The sequence below is a fragment of the Myotis nattereri genome, assembly GCF_964212035.1.
Source record: "Myotis nattereri genome assembly, chromosome: 13".
Lineage (NCBI taxonomy): Eukaryota > Metazoa > Chordata > Mammalia > Chiroptera > Vespertilionidae > Myotis > Myotis nattereri.
In genome coordinates, this window is record NC_138088.1 from 58621828 (window position 1) to 58646732 (window position 24905).

At 58.7% G+C, this 24905-nt stretch overlaps 1 protein-coding gene across 2 annotated transcripts in view; it reads right to left on the reverse strand.

Annotated features, from left to right (window-relative positions):
- Positions 1-2451: 2451 nt before the first annotated feature.
- The window catches only part of PTPRE (protein tyrosine phosphatase receptor type E), a 65771-nt gene continuing 43317 nt past the window's right edge, over positions 2452-24905 (reverse strand). For both annotated transcript variants that reach the window (XM_081104747.1, XM_081104748.1), the window contains 14 exons: positions 21584-21660; positions 20716-20752; positions 20173-20270; positions 16301-16420; positions 14637-14800; positions 13813-13948; positions 13325-13474; positions 12925-13018; positions 11911-11987; positions 10922-11056; positions 8675-8800; positions 7472-7638; positions 5662-5797; positions 2452-5440 (listed from right to left, as the gene is read on the reverse strand). In XM_081104747.1, the coding sequence (XP_080960873.1) occupies positions 5366-5440; positions 5662-5797; positions 7472-7638; positions 8675-8800; positions 10922-11056; positions 11911-11987; positions 12925-13018; positions 13325-13474; positions 13813-13948; positions 14637-14800; positions 16301-16420; positions 20173-20270; positions 20716-20752; positions 21584-21660 (1592 nt within the window). In that variant the 3' untranslated portion in view covers positions 2452-5365. The remainder of the gene's footprint in view (positions 5441-5661; positions 5798-7471; positions 7639-8674; positions 8801-10921; positions 11057-11910; positions 11988-12924; positions 13019-13324; positions 13475-13812; positions 13949-14636; positions 14801-16300; positions 16421-20172; positions 20271-20715; positions 20753-21583; positions 21661-24905) is intronic.

A 24905-nucleotide genomic window follows, 5' to 3' on the forward strand; every position in this document is an offset into this window, starting at 1 on the left:
TGTTGTGCTTTTGGCGCTGCCACCATGCCGTGGTGGGCAGAGTTCAGGGTTGTCTAAGGCCCTAAGGGAGGGAAGGTTGGGGGAGGCAGGGAGAGGGGGTTGAGGGATGACAGGTTGAGCAGCTCACCTGTCAGGGCTGGTGACAGGTGAGCTGGCCTGGGAAGAGGAGTGGCATCGTGCAACAGAAAGGAGAGCCCTAGCTGGTTTGGCTCAGTGGACAGAGCGTGGGCCTGCGGACTGAAGGGTCCCAGGTTCAATTCCAGTCAAGGGCACGTGCCTGGGTGGCAGGCTCCATCCCCAGTAGGGGGTGTGCAGGAAGCAGCTGATCAATGATTCTCTCACTGATGTTTCAATCTCTCCCTTTCCCTTCCTCTCTGAAATCAATAAAAATATTTTTTAAATAAAGAAAAAGAAAAAAGGACAGTCTTGGGCCTCAGAAAGGTGCTTGACTGGAAAGTGAGTCATAAATGTGAATTCAGGGAGGCCAAATTCAAGAAAATGAACAATAACGACTTTTCTTTGATTAGGTTGTTCATGAAGTTCACATATAGAAAAATTTCAATTAGCTGTGTGCCGTGGGAATGGAATATACTGATTAATGAAAAAAACAGTAATTAACGAAACTCAAAAAATTAAACGTGGAACTGCTACTTGACCCAGTGATCCCACTTGTAGGAATCTATCCTAAGAAACTCGAAACACCACTCAGAAAGAATATATGCACCCGTATGTTCACAGCAGTATTATTTACAATAGCTAAGATCTGGAAACAGCCCAAGTGCCCATCAGCAGATGAGTGGGTAATAAAGCTGGTACATTTACACCCTGGAATACTGCGCAGCTGTAAAAAGGATCTCTTACCCTACCCTTGGAGACACAATGGAGGGACCTGGAGAGTATTATGCCAAGTGAAATAAGCCAGTCAGAGAAAGACAAGTGTCACATGATCTCACTCATGTGGAATCTAAAGAACAAAATAAACCAATGAGCACAAAAGATCCAGAGGCATAGCAGCAGGGAACAGAGTGCGAATCTCAGGGAAGGTGGGGGTGGGTGGGAAGAGATTAACCAAATTGCTAGGATGCATAAACGCATGGCCCATGGACACCGTAGTGTGGTGACAGCCTGGGGCAAGGCGCGGGGGTGGAATGGGGGATGACAATGCGGAAGAAGGACATCTGTAATACTTTCAACAATAAAGACAAATTAAAAAACAACCCTTTCGGGTTTAATTCTGACCACAAATCCCACGGAAATAAATGAGCCCACTTTCCCCCCTTCGTAAGCACAGTGTTTCCGGAGCGCAGCCAGCGTTGTGGGTCTGGATGGGAAACACCCACTGTGCATCCTTCACGTCACACTGGGGTGGGGGGGCGGGTAACCATCAACCAGGCTGAGGCTGGGAGCAGGCTGCCGACAGTGCGCCCCGCTTGCTGTGGGTCCGGACCGTCAGCCTCCGGTTCCAGGTGAGGAGCCCCCTGCCCCGAACTTCTCAGGAAATGGAACGTCTCCCCGCTTCCCCTCAAGACTCTGGCACCGTCTTTGCTCAAAGGACCAGCCCGCTCTTGCCTTTAGGCCAGACCCCCCAGCACACACACACTCGCACACATGCACATGCACACCGACACGCGTGTGCACACACACCCTCCCGAGGTGGTGGCTCACTGCTTGGAATCGGCTGGTCCCTGAATGACTGATGTGGCCTGAGGCCCCACACCTCAGGGCGTGTCTGTGCCTCTTCCTCCAGGTGGACGGAGCCCAGGGAAGGCTGCCCCCCACCCAGAGCAGGAGCGGGGGCCACTGCCCTAGGGGACCCTGTCACAGGCAGGTGCAGGCAGACCCCGAGGAAGACCCAGGCACGCCAGGGCCCAGGAGAGCCAACGGCACTTCGCTGCAGGTGAGTTTCACTGCAGGTGGCTTTGGAGAGGGGACTAACAGGTTTCAAATCACCTTAGCAAACATAAGGCTCATGAAATTTATTAAATACAGAGAATAAAAGCATATGCTTGGATCCCAAGTGGGTCTAGAATGCTGAAAGGAAGCTTAGGGAGGGAGGGAGGGAGGGAGGGAGCCGGGCACAGTCAGAGCCATGAGAACGGCAGAGGGCGGCTGGTGGGGTTTTAGATTTTAGGAGGAAAAGCAACATCCAGGACTTTTGAGTCCACCTGGCTGTGGACTTGACGCATCTGTCGTCACCCTTGTCGACCGAGACATCACTGCTCAGAGCTCAGATTCCTGCCTGGACGCCAGCAAAAGTGCTGGCTCCCTGATGGCGAGTTATGACGTGTTTCCTGCCTGCACCTCAGGCCTGAGGACCAGCTGAACGCCCATGCCCACCGTGCCCCCACCCCCCCACACCCACCGTGCCCCCCCCCCCATGCCGGAGAGGTTACTCCTAGCTAAGTCACAGAAGCCCCAACATCAGTGGTCTAGAAAGAACGAGACGCAGGCTGGAAGTCAAAGCAAAGGTTTATCCTTGCGTCGGAATGTTTCCCACCTTGCAATCTGCAGGTACCAAGACGTCAGCAACATTCAGTGGCATCAAAATCAGAACAAGAGCAAATGATAAACGTAAGAAAAGGAGGCAAGATGGGTGAAACCGGAGAACATACATAGAAAGGTCGCACATGAATGAAACACAACGGAGTTACACACAAGTATCAGTAACCAGACATTAAAAACAACAACTCGGGGCATGTCTCCGGGCGCTGAAACGGATGCCAGGCTCATTGTGAAAGTTTTTAAAAACACATAAAAAACACCCTTTAGAGCCCGGCCTGCATTCCTCATGAGCGCACGGAGAGTGAGTGCGTCACACGGTGACCAAGCACACAGGTCAGAACCGGAGCCTCCCGATCGGATTTGGCATTGAATTCAACTGCGTGCAACATAGGGAAACGCCAGGGGAACCAGGCCGGGCGGCGCCCCTGTGCACAGGGGCCTTCTGTGACCGAGGGCGAAGAGCTCCCACGTGGCTGCAGGCAGGCGGTGAGTCCCGAGGGCTCCCCCAGACTCCTGCCCGGGGCCAGCTGGCTGCATTACAGGCCCCCAGGGAGGGCAAGCACAGGCTGCCCCCACCTGGGGAGGGTCTGTGCCCAAGGGACAGTGGCTTCTGCTTTGTTTCTGGGACTGGAAGGACCAAAGGGGCACCCGGACACCTGCGGTGCACACCCGGAGGGCGCAAGGGGCCAGAGGGCACACCCCTGGGGCACTTTCCTGAGGGCGCCCCGGGGGGGTCTCCGTCTCCTCCAGGAGGTGCCAGGGAGCCCATTGGAGGGCATGGAGGATGCTGAGGAAGGCTCCTCGATTTGGACCCAAATCTGTGCCCTTCCACCTGGGCCCCTCAAATAAGTGACAAGCAGCCAGCATCACAGGCAGCCAGCATCACAGGCAGCCGGCATCAGAGGCAGCCGGCATCAGGGGCAGCCGGCATCACGGGCAGCCGGCATCACGAGCAGCCGGCATCAGGGGCAGCCGGCATCAGGGGCAGCTGGCATCAGGGGCAGCCAGCATCAGGGGCAGCCGGCATCACAGGCAGCCGGCTCTAGTTCTAGGATCGGTGGTGAGCGAAGCCCCTGCCTCTTCCCCTTCGGTCAAAGGCAGGCTCTGGGCTCGGGATTTAACAATGAGAACCAACGGAGCCAACCAGCCTGCCTGGCAGCGCTCCCTGCAACTCCCTCCGGGGCCCAAGTGCGGGGTCCGGGTGCCCAGAGGGCGAGGACGGCAGGTGGCATCAGCGCCGTGTGCACAGCCCCGGGCTGCGGCCTGCTGGCGGACGGCAGCCCTCCCAGCGTTGTGCTTCTGTCTTCCCAGCGGGGCACCTGTGCTGGCCCTTGGGCGGGCTCCGGGGAGAGGCAGGAACCGGGTGACCTGTGAGTCTGTGCTTAGAGCCCGGCCCCGCCTGGGTACAGCCTGCGCACTGCCCCGGACACAGCTGTGGGCTTGGCTCAGGCAATGAACACAGGAGAAACAGTGCCATCCGCTCGCAGAGGAAACGTCAAACAAGGCGTGGATATGTCTTTTAAAAAGCAACGGACGTACCGACAATGCACAGGTGAGCTGCTTTCCGTCAGTGAGACCAGGTGTTTGAGGTTGTGCTCATCTGCTAGGCACGAACGGCCATTGAAAGACCACTGCTACCAAATCAAACCTGCCTACCTTCATACCTCCCCCCCCCCCTTCTATTTTACCCCATGAGCCGGTCCTGTCCGGCAGGGGTCATGATCATCCATGTCCAAGGTCTCCGTAGTATTTCCATCCAAAAATAAGCTAGCCTTTCTCTTCTCCAATTAAACACTGCGGAGCGGGACTTTTAAAAAACGGTATAAATCTAGATTTTAGGGTTTCTTTTCTTACAAACTGTCTTGAGTTTTTTACAAGGGGTTTTTAAGTACCAAAACGCTTCTCAGAAAGTTTAAAGCATCGTTACCTGTGGTCGTGCTGCTCTTTCTACCAAGCGCGCGCTCCTGGCTCCCGTGGGTGCGGGGCTTGGGGCTTGACCTGAACTTTTGGGGGAGAGGGAAGTGCTTCGAGGTGGGGCCCCTGGGAGGCCCGCCGCCCACGCTGGCAGCTGCGGCCAATGGGACCAGAGCGAGAAAGGCATTCATCTGCGTCAAACACGCAGAGGGACGGACAGCAGGGGGCGCTGTGGGGGTGCAGCTCGGAAGGATGCTTTGGCTGCATCCAAAGCCAGGGGCGAACCGGACCACCTGGGTCTTCTCCTGTCATAGGGCCCCGGTGGCACGGGCACGGCCCTGGGCACGGCTTGTGTTCCGCTCACTGTACAGTCACTAACTGCAGACCTGGATTCAGGCTGCGCGGCCTTCTTGGATCTTGAAATTGTAAAAGGGAAACCACGTGGGTGGGACCGAGGACTTTACAAAACACACTCTTTATCGCGTAGCTTCAGGAACAGTGTGTCCTCAAAAAAATGCTGCGGCTCAGGCCGACAAATCCGCCTTCAGAAAGCGAATTCCCACCTGATTTCTGAGTCCCCGACTGTTCTCTCGTGAACGCTGTGCTTAGCATCTTGTACACTTGGCACATTACGATTTATAACATTTAGAGGTGCTGAGTGTGAGAAATTAAATGATATGAATCTAATGAGAAATTAAAACATTTACTGGTATTAGCGAAATATATACTTTATGGGACAGTATCTGACCTGAATACATTATTCCAGTTTTTAAAAGGGGGCCTTCACGACATAGTAACTTCATAGCCGGCGGCCTTGAAAGCATCACAAGATATATACAAAGACATTAGAAAGGGGAATTAATGTCAACTATGAAATAAATTAACATGATTTCTTTTTTTACAAAATATACTGACCATTAAATTAAAAAATATCTTAAGGCAGGAGTTTTCATTTGAAATTAGCATAATCAGAAAATATATCAATAAAATCTTGTACCACTTTGTAGCAGAATTCATACTGTTCCTGAAAGAGAAAACCAAGAAGACATTAACACGATATTTTTTAAAATGCTGGAATAACCAGGAGAAGCATTCAGGAAGACACAGGGAGCCCAGGCATGGAAACCCTGCAGACCCGCATGCCCACCGGCTCCCGTTGCAGGTCAGCTCCCCAGGAACCCGCTTCCCCGCCTGGAACAGGCCAGCGAGTCCCGGCCGCCCCGCGAGCCCCCGGCCGCTCCTCACCTGCGTCTGCACCATGTGCGGCCTCTGCAGGCGGAGGCTCTTCACCGCCTGGAACACGTCCAGCAGCCCCTCCGCCTTCACGCGCTCCAGGATGTTGCTGAGGGCGATGAACGTACCGGTGCGCCCCGCGCCCGCGCTGCGGGGAGAGAGGGTTCAGGCAGGGCCCCGCCACTTGGGGGGGGGGGGGGAAGGGGAGGAATGGGACAGCGCCCACCCCACGCATCGCTGCTGCAGCCGGTGGGGAGAATGTGAATGTGGCCTTTTTTTAAAAAAAAAAAAAAAAAAGCCGAAACCGGTTTGGCTCAGTGGATAGAGCGTCGGCTTGCGGACTGAAAGGTCCCAGGTTCGATTCCGGTCAAGGGCATGTACCTGGGTTGCAGGCACATCCCCAGTAGGAGATGTGCAGGAGGCAGCTGATCGATGTTTCTCTCTCATCGATGTTTCTAACTCTCTATCTGTCTCCCTTCCTCTCAGTAAAAAAAATCAATAAAATATATTTTTTAAAAAAATAAAAAAAAATACACTGAGTGGCCAGATTATGATGACCGCCCCATCAGTACAATGAAGTGAATTAGTTATGCAAATAATAATAATAATAATAATAATAAAATCCTGAGAGTATTTGCTTAGGAAGTTTTCAATATTCAGTATTTGGGGAAGTGTCAATGAAGTACCGATGGGGTGGGCATCATAATCTGGCCGATTATAATAATCTGGCCACTCAGTGTATATTTTTATTGATGTCAGAGAGGAAGGGAGAGACGGAGACAGAAACATCAGTGATGAGAGAGAATCATGGATGGGCTGCCTCCTGCACGCCCCCCACTGGGGACCGAGCCCACAACCTGGGCCTGTGCTCTTGATGGGACTCGAACCTGGGACCCTTCAGTCCGCAGGCCGGCGGTCCATCTGAACCGGCCAGGGCAGGGTGGCCTTCTAATGGCCACTGAGATGTGGCTCGGCTTTCCACCAGGAGGAGCAGCTGGGAGCTGGCACAGCGCCCGCCTCATGAAGGCAGGCGGACCGACATTTCCCAGCGACGACAGACGGACACCTCCTGGGCGGGTCAGGACTGTCCCGTGTTTCAGCTGCGGTCACCACTGCCCGTCTTCCTGGGGGAGACTGTGGCTCTCAGAGCGGGGCCAGGAACAGCAGCAGCGCCCTCCCGGGAACTCGTTAGAAATGAGAGCCCTCCCTGTTCAGGCCCGAGGAGGGGTGAGGTGGGCTGACCCGGCCCCTACCCCCCGCAGGGACCTGTCTGGGCCTGCCCTGTCGCGTCACCTGCGTATCTCTGGTGCCCGATTTGTTCTAAACTCAGTCCGGGCTTCGGAGGCAACACACGCAGGGACACATTTCTAGTTTGACCTCTAAGGGCACCTGGGACCCCCAGACAGGGGCGTGTGCGCCCCCTGCGGCCAGGCCAGGAGCGGCCCAGGTGCAGAGCCCTCGGTGGTGCTGGCATCTGGCACGGGCTCCCCTTCCAGCACCCAGAGGACAGGGTGTGGAGGCGGGCCAGCACCGGACGCAGAGCGCCTTGAAGTTCAGGAGCGGCTCTCTCTGAGCTGAGCTTGGGGGTTTTTTTGATGGCTTAGGAGGCACGAGAAATGTGTTTGAATCGGTTCCTAACCCCTCCCACCAAATGCATCCCGCACTGCACGTCTGATGAGGTGGCATTTATGTAAAGTGATGTGTGCGCACGCGCGAGAGAAGGTGAGGATGCAGCCTGGAGACATTCCGCGCTGGGAGCCGCGGCGGGGCGGGGCGGGGCGGGGCGGGGCGGGGCGGGGCGCGGCCAGCAGGGGGCGCTCACCTGCAGTGCACGGTGATGGGGTGGTTGCCCGTCTGCTGCTGCTGCTTCTGCACGGCCGCGATGAGGTCGATCATGCCCTTGCCCTCGGCCGGGATGCCCACCTCCGGCCAGCCGTGGAAGTGGAACTGGCGGACCGCGCGCGTCTGCTCCTCCTGGCGGGCCTGGGGCTGTGGGGAGGGCATCTCAGTGGTGGTGGCCAGCGCCCTTCGCTGCCCCGGGGGAGGCCCCAGGCCACCTGCCTCGGGGACTCAGGCACCACTGGCCGCCCTGAGGGTTCGGTGGGGCTGTGTCCACTGTGGTCACCCGAGGGCAGGCTGGCCGTGGGAAGCAGGACGTGCATGGGGTGTCGCCGGAGCCCCCTGGCAGCTGTGCCTGAGAGGCCAGGCCATCTCTCTCTCCAGAAGCCAGGGCCGGAGTGACCGTCAGGGCTGGGGTGAGCATTTTGTGGTCTAGTTTCTGGGTCGTGCCTGAGTGGAGGGAGCCAGTCTCCCCGGGAGCCTCTCTGCGGTCCTGGCCGCTGTGTGCTCAGAACCAGGTCCCACAGACGAGCCGCTCACTACAGCCGCCCCCAGAACTCGCCCTTGGCCAGGACCAGAGCCCAGGACCCTGTGGGACCAGGACGGTCAGGGGCTCTGAAAAGGCACCTGCACGGAGCCTCGCGAGGCCTCTGGGGGTCACCCGTCCCCTTTATTCCTCCTGTCCCAGTCACCATCCTTTCTCCTGAGTGGGGGTGGGCGCCCCGTCCCCCTTGTCCCTCAGCAAGGAGGCAGGTGACCTTGGAAGTCTGAATGTTATAGAGCTGCCCTGGACAACCTGGCCCCGTTCATCACGCGGGGCTCTGACCTCCACACGAGGCTCTGACCTCCACACGCATGGGGCTCTGACCTCCACATGAGGCTCTGACCTCCACACGGGGCTCTGACCTCCACACGGGGCTCTGACTTCCACACGGGGCTCTGACCTCCACATGGGGCTCTGACCTCCACACGGGGCTCTGACCTCCACATGAGGCTCTGACCTCCACACGAGGCTCTGACCTCCACATGGGGCTCTGACCTCCACATGGGGCTCTGACCTCCACATGGGGCTCTGACCTCCATGTGCCTCCACGTGGGGCTCCGGAAAGGGTGGGAGGAGCCAAGACAGGCGGACCCCAAGGGCTGGTGGTGCTGGGCCACTGTGCACAGGGCCAGGGCGCAGTACCTGATTGCAGGTGACCAGGAAGTCACGGACACTGATGGCTTCGGAAAGGGCATCGCTCTTTATTTCGATGGTTATGTCGCCGTGAGTCACGGAGCCCTCTGTCGGCCAATACTGGTAGCATTTGTCCTTGGGGGAGAAAATAGGATTTAAGTCTCCTAATGAATGGTGTGCTGCCAGGCGTTTTAACTACATGATGCAGGATTGCTCTCAAATGGTTTAAAATATTCTTTTGAATTTTTATAATAATTTGTTTGAGGAGGCAGAGGATATGCCTGGAAACAAGATCACAACAAAAAGAGAAAAGTGTTTCCGTTGAACATGTTTTGTCTGGACAAGAAAATGGCATGAATCTGAACTTGAATGCCCACCAATGCCCGCTGGGCAAGGGAACAGAGCAGACGTGGACCTCGGACACAGGACAGAAGGGGCCTGCCGGGAAGGAGAGATTATTCGATACATGACGCTTGAAAAACGGGTTTTCCGTGGAGCTGGATTCCTGCTCACAGCCAAGAAGGGCTGCTAGGAACGCAGCCCCATCAGCGGGAGTGGGCGGTGAGCAGTTAACCCTCACGGCCCATGTGGCTGCCTTCACATAAACAAACCCACCAAAATGCGCCACCCCCAGCGCTCACAGCAGGGGAAGGGGCACGCGACATGCGGATGGCTGGCTGGTGAAGAAGAACACAATGAAAGGAGGATGAATGAAGCACAGCTTCAGCCGCCAGCACAGAAAAATATCAAAGCAGAATTCAGAGCCGAAACAGCAAGTCCCTGATGAACACGTGCTGAAAGGATACCCTTGACAGACAGCAAGAAGCCAGGAGAGCTGACCGGCCTTGTCTTTAGACGCACACACACGTATGACAGGAAAGTGTTTTTAGAGCAAAGACGCTTCCACTGGATGGCTTTAATGAAAAGACAGACAATAATAAGTGTTGGCAAGGATGGGGAGCACCGGGAACCCTTGCACACGGCTGGAGGGAAGTAAAATGAGGCGGATGCTCCCCAAAAGGGCGGACGCTCTCCCTCCTCCTCAGAGGGAGGTGCAATACAGAGTTGGGACACGGCCCGGCTGTTCCCCCCGGGAATCTGCCCGAGAGAAATGAACACGGGCGCCCAGGTAAAAACCTGGACGTGAATGCTCATAACATGACTCCTAAGAGCCCAAGAGCGGAAACAGCTCAAGCGTCCATCGACGGAGGAACGGACAAAGCAGGCGGTCCACCCGCACAATCAACAGCACCTGCCAGTCAAAGGGGCGGAGAGCTTCTCCGGCCACCGCAGGCTGAACCTCGAAAGCATGATGCGACGGGAGGGGACTCAAGCACGAAAGGTGTGAGACGTCCAGGGCGGGCCAAGCCAGAGAGGCAGGGAGCAGATCTGCGGTGGCAGGGGCTACGGAGAGGGCGGGGTGGGGGTGATGGTTCGTGGGCTCGGGGTTGCCCTCTGGGGTGATGAAAATGATCTGAATTAGTGGAGAGGTTGCACAGGTCTGTGCATAGACTAAAGCCCACTGAGCGGAAGCCTTTCACAAGATGAATTGTACGGTATGTGAATTGTGTCTCAATAAAGCCGGTTTTTAAACAGCAAAGACATCGAAACACAAATTCGGGGTAGTGGCTACACCTTGGGGGGACGCCTGGGTAGATGCACGTTATTGGCAAAAGTTTGGGTTTTCAGCTGGGTGGTGGGTTCAGGAGTCCTTATTATGTTATTAAATAAACACTAATCCAAGAAGGCCATGGATGGGTCTCTGGGAAAACGAAAATACAACTCGTTCAACTTGAGCAGGACAATGCCAAGTGGCATAGGAGTCAGCACCCACAGCGCTATGACTTGCAAAAGTGAATACGTGTCTTTTTCTCCAATAAGTTGTGATCAAATTTGTATTTGTGGCAAACGCCAAATGGTGCAACTTCAAGGCAGGTTAAATAAAATCTAAGAACGAAAGCTGATGGGTGATTATAGTTACCCACCCCCCAAAGGAAGGAAGGACAAAAGGAAGGGAGGAAGGGAGGAAGGGAGGAAGGGAGGAAAGGAGGAAGGGAGGGAGGGAGGGAGGAAGGGTGAAATGAGACCTTTAGCAGCGCCAACCTCTCTCAGTAGCTATGGCTGGACCTCCCCCGCTGGGAGCAGGTGGGACATTTGCAGTGAAGCACCTGCCACATGGGGTGGGCAGGACCCCTGTGTGCAAGCCGCCTGGGGCCCGGGGTGTGGGGGGGGGAGGGGGGCGGGGCAGCGCCTGACCTGCTCTCGCTCCTGCACCTCCGTCAGCATCACGATGGTGTGGCACCGCCACTCCCACACCATCCTCCAGAAGTCCTCCACCGTGTGCGCCAGGGGCCCCTGCGTGGCGATGAAGTAGTCCTTCTGTCGGTAGCCCTGGCGATGGGAGCAGAGGGGACAGTGGCAGGCGGGCTTCCTCCCTGGGCTCCACCGCAGGACCAGCCGGGAGTCCGCACAGCAGGGGCCAGAGGAGGGGGAGCACACCCAGGCTCCCAGGCCCAGGCCCCCGGCCAGCCCCAGGGCAGGACGCCCGCTCCCTCTGCAGAATGGACCTCTGAATGGCGACCGCGCCCCGCCACCCACGGCTTTAATGGAAAGGACAGAAGGCAGTAAGAGCTGGGAAGGATGGGGAGCCCTGGAGCCCTGGCACCTGCTGGCGGGAAAGGAGGATGAGGCGGCGGAAAGGCGACCGAGCCCTGCCACGCGCTGCGGCCCCCTGGGAGGCACCTGGGGGCTTTGACCCGACACGCTGCCAGGTGCTACGGTGAAGTTAGCATCGCGGTTGTGCAAAGAACCGGGCGTAGCGTTAGAGGAAGTGGCTCACATCCCAGTTCCTCCACCGGCCCGAGGGGCCTTCGGCACAGTTTTTCCTTCTGCAAGCAGACATCCCGGCCAGGCTGGGCGCGCGCTGCCCGCCCACCGCGCTGTCCTGCACGAATGAGTCTGAGAAACCGCAGGAGCGAGTCCGGAGGCACCCGGACAGCCGGTGGTGCCACGGGCGGGAAAGAGAAACGGCTCCTCATTTACAGCCGAACGAGAAAACGCTGGGCCGTGGGGCAGGGGGCCGAGCTCCGCTCCCCCGGCTCGTTATTCACTCTTTCTCACGAGGAATTCCCCTGGAGGGTGTGGGTTTGGGGAGGCAGGCGCAGCCTCTCTGATGGTGACGGCGGCGGGTTCCCCTTGGGTCTGGGGAGGGGTCTCCCCCCGCAGCGCAGCGGGGCGGCACTTACGTCGATGAAGGACGCGTTGATGTAGTCCGTGTACTCCTGGCCCCTTTTCATGGACAGGATCACGCGGTTGAAGTCATCTGCAGGGCGGCACGTCCGTGGTGAGGGAGACGCCGTCCCGCCCGCCCGCCCGCTCCCCACGGAAAACTCACTAACAAAGTGGCCGCAAGCCGACCCCTCGGAGGGTTGACTGTAGAACAGGTGGGTGGACGGGGCCCCGGGAGCGGGTGTCGTCAGGTTAACAACCCAGCGATGGGTTTCACGCGTCATGAACGGAGAGAATTCATATCAAACCATGAGCATGACAGACACTGCGTTTCAGGGGCGAAAGGCAGGTGGGCAGGTGGGCAGGTGGGCAGCCTGGAGAAGCCGGCGGGGACGTCCCGGCCACAAGGACGGGAGTCCGAGGCCGGGCAGTCTGAGCCCGGACAGTCGCCAGGCCCTTCCTGCGCAGGGTGGCCTCTAGCAAGTCTGTCCGCACCTGCTGGTGTCGGGGCCGGGTCCCCGGGGAGGTGTCTGAAGGACGGACACGCCCTCTGCTCAAGGCAGCCCGGCCTCTAGGTCCCTCTGATCTCTGAGGTCCATTCCTCGGCCCGCCCTCACCCACGACTGGGCAGACCAGCATCTGGCCCTTTCCCTGGAAGGTCTCCGCTGAGCTCCTCAGGTCTGCGGCCTGGCCTGGGGGCCAGCACTCCTGCTCTGGGTAACGGGGTGCCAGGCCTCGCCCAGGCTGGGGGAAGACTCATGGAATGCAGAGCCTGGAGGCCTGAGTCATGCCCCTCCGCTGCTGGGAAGTCCTCCTCCCCCCCCACCCCCCCCAGCTCTGCGCCCACGTCTGTCCCGGGCACACAGGCCTGTCCGTGGGCGTTCTCTTCCTGGTGGGGGTGGGGAGCTCTAGGCCCAGAGGGGGCCTCGCCCTGGACCCTGGGTAACAGAGGTGGGTGGTCGTGAACCCTCAGGGCCTGAAGCCTCAGGGACCGCCCGCCCCACCCCGCCCGGGGGGCCCCGCCTGCGTACATGGGATGATCTGGATGACTCGGGCCTTCTTCATGTTCGCTGGCAGGTTGCCTGTCCGCATGTTCTCCTTCATGATCCGGACGTTCGTCAATTTCTGCAGCCGCAAAGGACCCAGACACGCGGTTACACGCTGACGCTCCTGGCCCACCCTCCGCTTCCTGCCCCAGGGCACCAGGGCCGCCTCCATCTCCAGACCCCCCGGGCCTCGGGCTGTGAATGTAGGCGGGACACTCTCCCTGCCCCCCCCCCCCCCGGCCGCTGCCCCGCTCTGAGAGCCCCACAGTAGTCCTCCCGCGAGTCACGGAGGGCCAGCCCTCCCTCCCTACCCCTCGCCTTCTCTGGGGTCATCGGGGAGGCAGCTTCCTGGACGCCGCCCCCTCCTTGGAGCCGGGGCGCTCACCCTGAACTCCTCCTCCAGCCCGATCTTGTCGAAGTGCGTGGCGGTGCCCTGCAGCGTCTGCAGGTGCTTCTCCAGGGAGGCCACGTCCAGCTCCGTGTCGCCGTAGAGGTAGTACTCCAGCAGGGCCTGGTAGATGAACGTGTACTGCACCTGCGGACCAACGGGCGGCCTGGAGTCCCCCGCAGCCTCCGCCCGAGCGAGGGGCTCGGCCGCTCCGGCCACAGGAGGAGGTTGGGACAAAAGTGAGGTGAATGGCTGTTGACAGTGACCACTCAGGGCCTTGAGTAAAGATCACGTTACTGAGCACGGTGCCCCCAGGCACTGTCCCCCACTGGGGGGGCAGGGAGAGTGTCCCGCATACATTACAAGCCAGGGCCGCAGAGGCGGCTGGGTGGCTTTGTAAAGCTCAGACCAGGACCTGGGGTGGGGTGTGGGGTGGTGGGGAGGGCTGGGGAGGGGAGGGCAGGGCCAGGGCAGGCGGGACTCACGTCCGTCTGCACCATCTGAGGGCGCTGATTGCGGATTCTCGCCACGAACTCGAAGACGTCCACCTTCTGCTCCGCGTACATCATGTCCATCATGGCATCGATGACGATGAAGGTGCCCGTCCGGCCCACGCCCGCGCTGCGGGGACAAAGGAAGAGGCCGCACCGTGAGCCACGATCCCCCCGAAGCAAATGACAGGGCCTCAGAACACGCCTGCCCACCAGGACAGAGGGACACGCCCGCCTGCCTTGGGAGGCTGGCACCTCATCACTTCACCCAACCTCCTCTGGGTTACAGAAGAGCAAGTCTACGGCGAGGCCGCCAGAGGGCGCCGTAATCCTAGTAAAATTTATCTAGACACTGTCCACGGCTTATCAGAGAGAGCTGCTGGGACAGCCTTGCCCGAGGTTGTTCAGATAAATTTTCCTGTTACCAAGTGTTGCCTTCTCGTCACAACTGGTGTAACTGGCTTTTAAAAAACTGTCACACTGGGCCCGGCCGGCAAGGCTCAGGGGTTGAGCGTCGACCTATGAACCAGGAGGTCACGGTTCGATTCCTGGTCAGGGCACAGGTCTGGGTTGCAGGCTCCATCCCCACTCCCACTATCAGGCCTGGCCTCTCCAGCTTGTCGGTGGTAGATACTGGGGTCCCCCTCACGTGCCATGGGGGACAGGGCTGTGCTACCACGGAATGCACGGGGTGGGGGCCCTGGGCTGCTGCCCTGTGCCTGCGCTGGTATTCACATCGCCCGCCTGCCCCTGTGCCCCCCTGATACCGGTGCTCGCTGGCTGAGTCCCCCCAAGAGCTGCTCTGGGTCCTGACGCACCTGCAGTGTACCACGATGGGCCCAGCGTGTGCGGGGTTGAGCGTCTTCACCTTCTTCAGGAACTTGAGCATCCCAATGGGGGTGAAGGGCACTCCAAAGTCGGGCCAGCTGGTGAAGTGCAGTTGGCACAGGAGCCGCGGGGCCCTGCAGCCATCGGAGAGCTGCTGTGGGGACAGGGGGACGTGCGTGGGACAGCCACCCCCATCCCTGGAGTTGGTCCAGGACTCAGGGCCCCGAGGCCAGCAGGGGGCTGCCTCTGCCTGGGGCCTGGGTAAGTGCCCCCAGCACAGCCCTCTGCTCCCCAGGGCCTCAGGGGGAGGAAACAGTGATGCTGTGGGCCTGGGAGGAGGCTCCTGTGCTGCTCAGGCTCCCCCATGGATGCTGTGACCCAGGGCCTAGGCGCTTGCCCGGACCACAGTGTATCTGTGTGTGTGTGCGCACGTGCATGTGCACATGAATGTGTGTGCACGTTTATCTGTATGTGCGTGTGTGTATCTGTGTCTGTGTAGCAAGTGTGTGTCTGGGGGGATGTGTATCTGTGTGTGTGTGCACGTGCATGTGCACATGAATGTGTGTGCACGTTTATCTGTATGTGCGTGTGTGTATCTGTGTCTATGTAGCGAGTGTGTGTCTGGGGGGATGTGTATCTGTGTGTGCGTGTCAGGTGTGTGTATGTGAGTGTGTGTATGTGTATCTGTGTGTGTGTCTGGGAGGGGGGCATAGGGGGCAGCAAGAATGACAAAGCCCACCTTCCCTTTCTGTGCTGTGGCTTCTAGAAGCTCAGACTCCTATGTTGTGACCTAAGTGTGTGCACCACCTGCCCACCTTCCATTCCCGCTATCACAGCTGTGTCTACATCTCTAGCTATTTCCTCTGCCCTGCACACGTGCAGGAGTCTTTGCTGAGACGCCTTAGAACCTGTCAGGGCACAACTAGCAGGGAGTAAGGGTGAAAACGAATGAGGAAGTTTCAGCTTCATTTTGAAACCGTTAAACTCCCGCTGCGGGATCCCAGTGAGTGAAAGGGCACCGTGACTAAGGGGGCCACCCACCCGGGGCCCACCCACCCCTCCGCCAGACCCACTTCCTCCCACCAGAATGGCCCTGGGTGCCAGGAGCGCCCAGCACTGGGTGGTCCTGGTCCTTGGTCCACTCCCATGCTCAGCCCACTGACCCCCATCTGTCCCTGTCCTGTCCCCACTGGGCAAGTCCTCCAGCCTCAGACCCACTCAGCAGGAGCCTCTGCAATGCTAGTGGATGGGAGGCAGAGCTGGGGGGGAGCAGAGCTGCTGGAGGGGGTGGGGCAGAGCTGGGGGTGGGGGCAGAGCTGCTGGAGGGGGGTGGGGGCAGAGCAGAGCTGGGGGTGGGGGCAGAGCTGCTGGAGGGGGTGGGGCAGAGCTGGGGGTGGGGGCAGAGCTGGGGGTGGGGGCAGAGCTGCTGGAGGGGGTGGGGCAGAGCTGGGGGTGGGGGCAGAGCTGCTGGAGGGGGGTGGGGGCAGAGCAGAGCTGGGGGCAGAGTTGGGGGTGTGGCAGAGCAGAGCTGGGGGTGGGGGCAGAGCGGGGGGGGGCGGGGGCAGGGGGGGTGGGTGAAGCTCTGTCTGTTATGAATCGCAGGCCCCATGTGCTCTGGACACCCCCGGGGAGAGCCGCCTGCCCTCCCGCTTACCGACTGGATGCAGAACTTGCGGACGGTGTAGTCCACCAGCACCACGCAGTCCTCCACGCACACGCGGATGTGTCCGTAGGTCCAGCAGCCCTGGTCCGGCCAGTACTGAAAGCACTTCTCCTGCAGGGATTGAGAGCCACAGGCCTGTGGGCACCTTCACCGGCTCCCAGAGTCTAAACACCTCAAACCCCTGCGCTGGCGGTGGCCACGCCCACTCTGGCCTCTGACCTGCTCCCAGGTGTGGCTGCCCGGCCAGCACCTTCCATGTCACCACTTTCCTGGGCATGCGTCTCTCCTCCCCGCCAGCCCTGCCCCCGGGACCTAGGAGAACAGACTGGCAGCTTCCTGCAGCGGGAAGGAGCAGGGCAGGCCCTGGCTGGGCGGCTCAGTGGGTTGGAGCACAGTCCTGACAAACCAAGGTTGTGAGTTTGATCCGGGTCAGGGCGCACACCGGCAATCAATGAATAAACAAGTGGAACAACAAATGATCTCTCTCTCTCTTTCTCTGCTTTCCTCTCTCTCTCTCTCTCTCTCTCAAATCAATAAGTAAAATTTTTAAAAAGAACACGGAAAGTGTCTGCTTATAGACGGGGAAACTGAAGCCAGACAGCTGCTCAGAGCAGCCCTGAGCCTGTAACTGGGCTTTGCTGACGCCCATGCCTGGACGCATTCATCCATTCACCAGGCCACCGTCTACTGAACCCTCTTGCTGAGCCTGCGCCCTGCAGGGCCCAGACCTGCCACAGGGGCCCCCAGGCCTCGGGCCCGCACCCAACCCCTGGGACTGTGCCCCCAAACTGTTCCCACGTGCAGCACGGGGCCCTGCCCAGCTCCGCTGGCTGAGGAATGCGGCCTGCAGCGGAGGGGAGGGGCTGGTCACTTCATGCCCGTTCCCTGAGGACAGGGCTGATGGCCACCCAGGGCCTGGCCACGTGGCTAGAGGCCCAGGCCCTCCCCCCTCCCCCCCCCCCTCCCAGCCACAAAGGCCCGCACAGCTCCCGGAGGAGGCAGCCTGGGCGCCGGCACCCCCCAGCGGTCAGGCCTGAGCAGGACCCACGGGGGGCGCAGGTCCGGCAGCACCACCTCTGGAGTCACCGCCTCCTGAGCAGGGACAGCCAGTCCCGGAAACGGCCCGGGGGTGGCCAGCGGGGGCCTCATGAGGATTCATCACCTCTCAGGCCCCTGGTGTTTACCAGAGCCCGTGTCTGTGTTATGACACCCACGGGACAACGTCCCTCCCACATCCGGCCCAGGGTGTCCCCGAAGCAGCCGGGAGAAGCCAGCCCCCAAGGCCCTGGATTGGGCCTGGCTCAGCCTCCTGGGCCCCTGGGATCCGCTGAGCTTCTTGCCGGGAGAGGCCGTCCCTGGGCCCTTGGACAGCGCCTGTCCCCAGGCTCCTGTGAGGTCCGCACCCAGGGTCTCCTAAGCCCCCCACGCCGGCCCTCCCTCCGGGCGGCTCAGAAGGTGGCAGCAGCTGTTTCGCAGCCCTGGGCCGGGGCGTGGACACGGGGCCACCGCAGAAGTGGAAGCCGAGAGAAAAAGGGAACTCGGTTGAGAAATGAGTTCATGTGCAGTGGGGACGTGGGCACCCAGGCAGGCTCAGGGTGACACAGAGAGGAAACGACCACCTGCAGGCGGTGGGGGCTGCTCTCAGGACGCCCCCCCCAAGCTCCTAAACTAGCTCCAACCCAGCAAGCTGGTCCCCGGGGACGCCAGGCTCCTGCCACAGCATCTGCTCAGAGCAGGGGGGGTGGTGGGGGGGCAGCTAAGTGTCCCTGGGAGTCCCAGCCTCCTGCAGTCACTCCAGGACTCACACAGAGAAAGGTGGCCGTGCCCAGCCCGGTCCCCACTCCTAAAAAACACCCCCCACCACCACCCCAACCGGAACCGTGGCTGGAAGCTATCTCCTGTGGATCAGAGACAGGGCCCCTGGCTGCAGTGACTCTGGGCCAGCCCTGCCTGTCCCTGGCCCCCCGCCCCCAGTGCCAGCTGAGTGCCATCTCAAAGGGCAGCCCTCCCCGCTAACCCCAACCCCCCCCCCCCCCGGCCCCCGGGGCCTTAGCCAAGCTGCCTGGGCTCCTAGCCCCCTGCAGTGAGTGAGGTGATGGAGGAAAGGCAGGGCAGAGGTCAGCTCCTCAGGCCCCAGACCTGGATCTGCGGCTTCCTTTCCACTGCTTCCACCACTTTTGCCGCGGCCCTCAGGCTAGAATATGCTAGAAGGTTTCCCCACCTCCAACAAGTCTCCCTCCAGCTCCCAATGCCGCCTCCAATCTGGAAGTGAGTTCACTTCCTACAAGACAAGCCCCTGTCGGCCCTCGGCCGGCCCTTGTGCCCCAAGCCGGGCTCCTGGATGCGTTTCTAGCCACCCTGCCCGGCCTGGCCACTGGGGGGAGGGGGCGGGGGCGGGAGGTAGCTCCTGGTTTCCCAAGCATGCTGCCTGCTATGGCTGCTTCTCTGGCTGGAGTTGGTAAAATTCCCTCCAGCACCAGCACCATCCCCCAGGTGAGCTGTGCTGGTGTCCTGGCCTCGCCCCCAGGGCTGTTCCACTTCACCCCCCCCCCCCCCCCCCCACTTTCTGCCAGGAACTAATCAGCTGGCTTCCCCACAGGGTCTGCAACCCACCCACCCGCTGGCTACGGAGAAGGCTGGGAGCCATGACGCTGGCCTGCATTTCTGCACCCTGGTATGTGGGATGTACAGGCCCAGCCTGGCCAGGCCCTCGGGCACCACCGTCCCCTTCACGCCCCATTATGCTTTATGCCACCTCCTGGCTCCATTTGCTGCTGTTTGGTGCCAGCCCTCCCGGTGGAATAGGCTGCAGGAGGCCGATTTGCAGCCGGGTCACTGCACACGACCCTGCACTGGGCGGCGTGTCCGGGAGGCATGAGCTGGCATTTGCCACACGTAAGGAAGGAATCTGTTTAAATTAATTGTCATCGTTATTATCATTTTTTTGGTTAGTCCTCACCTGAGGATATCTGTCCATTGCTAGTTAGAGAGAGTGGAAGGGAGAGGGAGAGACACAGAGAGAGAAACAGCCATGTGAGGGAGACACACCGATTGGCTGCTTCCCACACACACCCAAGCAGGGCAGGGGCTGAGCCTCCAAGCGAGCTCCGTGCCCTTGACTAGACTGAACCCGGGGCTCCTCCGTCTGCAGACCGGTGCTCTCGCCACTGAGCCACACTGGCTAGGGCTCATTTCACTTAAGTCTTTAAAGAGGCGTTGATTCTTACAATGCACATTACTTTTTGAATTAGAAACAGCTAATGACGTGTGTCAGAATAATAACTCGGCATTCATTCACTATGTCTTCCCCTCGCCAGTTTGGCTCACATCGATGTTTCTCTGTCTCTCCCTCTCCCTTCCAATCTCTCTCTAAAATCAATGGAAAAATATCCCTGGGTGAGGATTAACAACAACAACAAATACATATCTTGATCTTCAAATGCGTTTCTCCAGTCTGGCTAATAAGCAGGAAGTCGCTTTTGCTTTAGTGTGAGGCCCACACATGACATAATAAAAATCAAAATGCTGAAACCCACTGCCCCCATCAGGGAGTCAGAGCTGCCCTGCCAGCGGGGAGGACCCTGGCGGAAAAAAGAAAACCCTCCCATCTAGGATCGTCGTCTGGGACAGCGAGGAACGGGCCACGGACTAACCCCGCCGGCTCGGCTCGGGAGGCCAGCCTGCGGGACCCCCCAAACTCGGAAAATAATAAAGATGCTATGAGCCAGGGGGCACTTTTTTAATTTCCTTCTGCAGTGAGAAGGGAGAGAAACAGGAAGAGGAAGTAGTACCACCCCCCCCACCCCCCCACCCCCGCCAACAGCAGCGAAAAGAAAGTATTCCTCATCAGAGGCCGGGCTCACCTCTTTCCTTTCTTTCAGGTTCGTCAGCATGACGATGGTCGCAGACTTCTGCTCCCAGATCATCCTCCAGAAGTCATTCACTGTTTCCTGCTTAGGGCCTGCGCGTGGAGGAGGATCCCAAAGTCAGGCAAGACAGAGGTCGGGTGGGCCCCAGCCCCAGGCACTGCCCGGGCCCTGGACAGCTGCTCCCCCCGATTCTCTGAGGCGCAAAAGGGCTGGTGGGTCCAGTTCACACCCGACAGAATTCCAGACCCCGTGGGGCTGGGAGGGGCCAGCAGGTCCCCGCCTGCCCATTCCATCCGGCCACACTCCCGCTCCCCTCTGCAGCTGGGAACTCCTCAGGGGGCGGAATCCCTGGACCCGGGCAGGTGACAGTCACAGGCAGTCGCCTATCAAAGTGAGAGCTGGTCTGCAGCTACGGGTCCAAGTGGTTTGCAGCCACTCAGTGCTTTAGTCTCAATATCGCACCCGGACGTGGTGTGTGAGTGTGAGTGTGAGTGTGAGTGTGTGTGTGTGATGAGAGGGTAACAATAACAAGCTTACCTTGAGCTGCTATGAATTTATTTTTCTCCTTGTAACCCTAGAAACATAAAACCAGATTTATAATGTCTCCAAATGACCTTTGTATGTCCCTCTCTAATCTTTATTTTCTGGGAATACCTTTCAAGACACACACATGGGTAGACACAGATATATATATTTAATTGGTTTATGCATATAAATTCTCTTATATTGTATTCTTATGACAATTTTATAACTTATATTAAATGATCTTTTAAGGTTCAATTAAAATAGATTCATAGGGGTGTCAGGATGGCCGAGTGGTCTAAGGCGCCAGACTCAAGGGACTCCCTTACCTAAAATAGATTCATAATAATCCATTGTGTGTGGCTTTACCATCATTTATTTAACCAGTCCCATAAACAAAGCCTAATGAACACCCTTGGTATCTATGTTTCTTTCTGATTCTTTTGTTCTTTTTGTTTTGTTTTGTTAATTCTCACCCAAGGATATTTTTCCATTGATTTTTAGAGAGAGTGCAAGAGTGGGGAGGACAGAGAGAAACGTTGATGTGAGAGAAACACATCAATTGGTTGCCTCCTGCACGAACCCTGACCAGGCCCCAGGCCAGAGAGAAGCCTGCAACCAAGGTACATGCCCTTGACCGGAATCAAACCTGGGACCCTTTGGTCTACAGGCCGACACTCTACCCACTGAGCCACACCGGCCAGGCCAGGACCTATGTTTCTGAAAAATGAAGCACAGATGCTAACTCAAAAGGTGTGGATGCTCCCACGCTCTGTGCTGTGGCCACACGGCCTGGAGGTTGTGACAGTTTATGCTCCCAGACCGGTGACTCAGAGCCCCAGGTGGTCGTACTGGGCTGGGGACAGCGACATGGAGGACTCACGTCTATGTATGAAGCATTAATGTAGTCCGAACAGGGTGCTCCATCCACCTGGCTCAAAATCACCCGGGAATGATCATCTGTTTTAAAAAAACACATGATATCAGGAGAAGGAACTCACATCTGCCATCTACCATATCAGACCCTACAGAGTCCTCCCAGCTACCGTCTCAGACCCCGCAGAGTCCTCCCAGCTACAGTATCAGACCCCGCAGAGTCCTCCCAGCTACCGTATCAGACCCTACAGAGTCCTCCCAGCTACCGTCTCAGACCCCGCAGAGTCCTCCCAGCTACCGTCTCAGACCCCGCAGAGTCCTCCCAGCTACCGTATCAGACCCCGCAGAGTCCTCCCAGCTACAGTATCAGACCCCGCAGAGTCCTCCCAGCTACAGTATCAGACCCCGCAGAGTCCTCCCAGCTACAGTATCAGACCCCGCAGAGTCCTCCCAGCTACAGTATCAGGCCCTACAGAGTCCTCCCAGCTACCGTATCAGACCCTGCAGAGTCCTCCCAGCTACGGTATCAGACCCCGCAGAGTCCTCCCAGCCACGGTATCAGACCCCGTAGAGTCCTCCCAGCTACAGTATCAGACCCCGCAGAGTCCTCCCAGCTACAGTATCAGACCCCGCAGAGTCCTCCCAGCTACAGTATCAGACTGCAGAGTCCTCCCAGCTACTGTATCAGACACTGCAGAGTCCTCCCAGCTACCGTCTCAGACCCCGCAGAGTCCTCCCAGCTACCGTCTCAGACCCCGCAGAGTCCTCCCAGCTACAGTATCAGACCCCGCAGAGTCCTCCCAGCTACAGTATCAGACCCCGCAGAGTCCTCCCAGCTACAGTATCAGACCCTGCAGAGTCCTCCCAACTACAGTATCAGACCCCGCAGAGTCCTCCCAACTACAGTCTCAGACCCCGCAGAGTCCTCCCAGCTACAGTATCAGACCCCGCAGAGTCCTCCCAGCTACCGTATCAGACCCTGCAGAGTCCTCCCAACTACAGTCTCAGACCCTGCAGAGTCCTCCCAGCCACAGTCTCAGACCCCGCAGAGTCCTCCCAGCCACAGTATCAGACTGCAGAGTCCTCCCAGCTACAGTATCAGACCCCGCAGAGTCCTCCCAGCTACAGTCTCAGACCCTACAGAGTCCTCCCAGCTACCGTATCAGACCCCGCAGAGTCCTCCCAGCTACAGTCTCAGACCCCGCAGAGTCCTCCCAGCTACAGTATCAGACCCCGCAGAGTCCTCCCAGCTACCGTATCAGACCCTGCAGAGTCCTCCCAACTACAGTCTCAGACCCCGCAGAGTCCTCCCAGCCACAGTCTCAGACCCTACAGAGTCCTCCCAGCTACCGTATCAGACCCCGCAGAGTCCTCCCAGTAACAGTATCAGACCCCGCAGAGTCATCCCAGCTACAGTATCAGACCCCGCAGAGTCCTCCCAGCTACAGTATCAGACCCTGCAGAGTCCTCCCAGCTACAGTATCAGACTGCAGAGTCCTCCCAGCTACAGTATCAGACTGCAGAGTCCTCCCAGCTACAGTATCAGACCCTACAGAGTCCTCCCAGCTACAGTATCAGACCCCGCAGAGTCCTCCCAGTAACAGTATCAGACCCCGCAGAGTCATCCCAGCTACAGTATCAGACCCCGCAGAGTCCTCCCAGCTACAGTATCAGACCCTGCAGAGTCCTCCCAGCTACAGTATCAGACTGCAGAGTCCTCCCAGCTACAGTATCAGACCCCGCAGAGTCCTCCCAGCTACAGTATCAGACCCTACAGAGTCCTCCCAGCTACAGTATCAGACCCCGCAGAGTCCTCCCAGCTACAGTATCAGACCCCGCAGAGTCCTCCCAGCCACAGTCTCAGACCCCGCAGAGTCCTCCCAGCTACAGTATCAGACCCTGCAGAGTCCTCCCAGCTACAGTATCAGACCCTGCAGAGTCCTCCCAGCTACAGTATCAGACCCCGCAGAGTCCTCCCAACTACAGTCTCAGACCCCGCAGAGTCCTCCCAGCTACAGTATCAGACCCCGCAGAGTCCTCCCAACTACAGTCTCAGACCCCGCAGAGTCCTCCCAGCCACAGTATCAGACCCCGCAGAGTCCTCCCAGCCACAGTATCAGACCCCGCAGAGTCCTCCCAGCCACAGTATCAGACCCCGCAGAGTCCTCCCAGCCACAGTCTCAGACCCTACAGAGTCCTCCCAGCTACAGTATCAGACCCCGCAGAGTCCTCCCAGCTACAGTATCAGACCCCGCAGAGTCCTCCCAGCTACAGTATCAGACTGCAGAGTCCTCCCAGCTACCGTATCAGACCCCGCAGAGTCCTCCCAGCTACAGTATCAGACCCCGCAGAGTCCTCCCAGCTACAGTCTCAGACCCCGCAGAGTCCTCCCAGCTACAGTATCAGACCCCGCAGAGTCCTCCCAGCTACAGTATCAGACCCCGCAGAGTCCTCCCAGCTACAGTATCAGACCCCGCAGAGTCCTCCCAGCTACAGTATCAGACCCCGCAGAGTCCTCCCAGCTACAGTATCAGACCCCGCAGAGTCCTCCCAGCCACAGTATCAGACCCCGCAGGGTCCTCCCAGCCACAGTATCAGACCCCGCAGGGTCCTCCCAGCTACAGTATCAGACCCCGCAGAGTCCTCCCAGCCACAGTATCAGACCCCGCAGAGTCCTCCCAGCCACAGTATCAGACCCCGCAGAGTCCTCCCAGCTACAGTATCAGACCCCGCAGAGTCCTCCCAGCTACAGTATCAGACCCCGCAGAGTCCTCCCAGCCACAGTATCAGACCCTACAGAGTCCTCCCAGCCACAGTATCAGACCCCGCAGAGTCCTCCCAGCTACAGTATCAGACCCCGCAGAGTCCTCCCAGCCACAGTATCAGACCCCGCAGAGTCCTCCCAGCTACAGTATCAGACCCCGCAGGGTCCTCCCAGCTACAGTATCAGACCCCGCAGAGTCCTCCCAGCCACAGTATCAGACCCCGCAGAGTCCTCCCAGCCACAGTATCAGACCCCGCAGAGTCCTCCCAGCTACAGTATCAGACCCCGCAGAGTCCTCCCAGCCACAGTATCAGACCCCGCAGAGTCCTCCCAGCCACAGTCTCAGACACTACAGAGTCCTCCCAGCTACAGTATCAGACCCCGCAGAGTCCTCCCAGCTACAGTATCAGACCCCGCAGAGTCCTCCCAGCTACAGTATCAGACCCCGCAGAGTCCTCCCAGCTACAGTATCAGACCCCGCAGAGTCCTCCCAGCTACAGTATCAGACCCCGCAGAGTCCTCCCAGCTACAGTATCAGACCCCGCAGAGTCCTCCCAGCTACAGT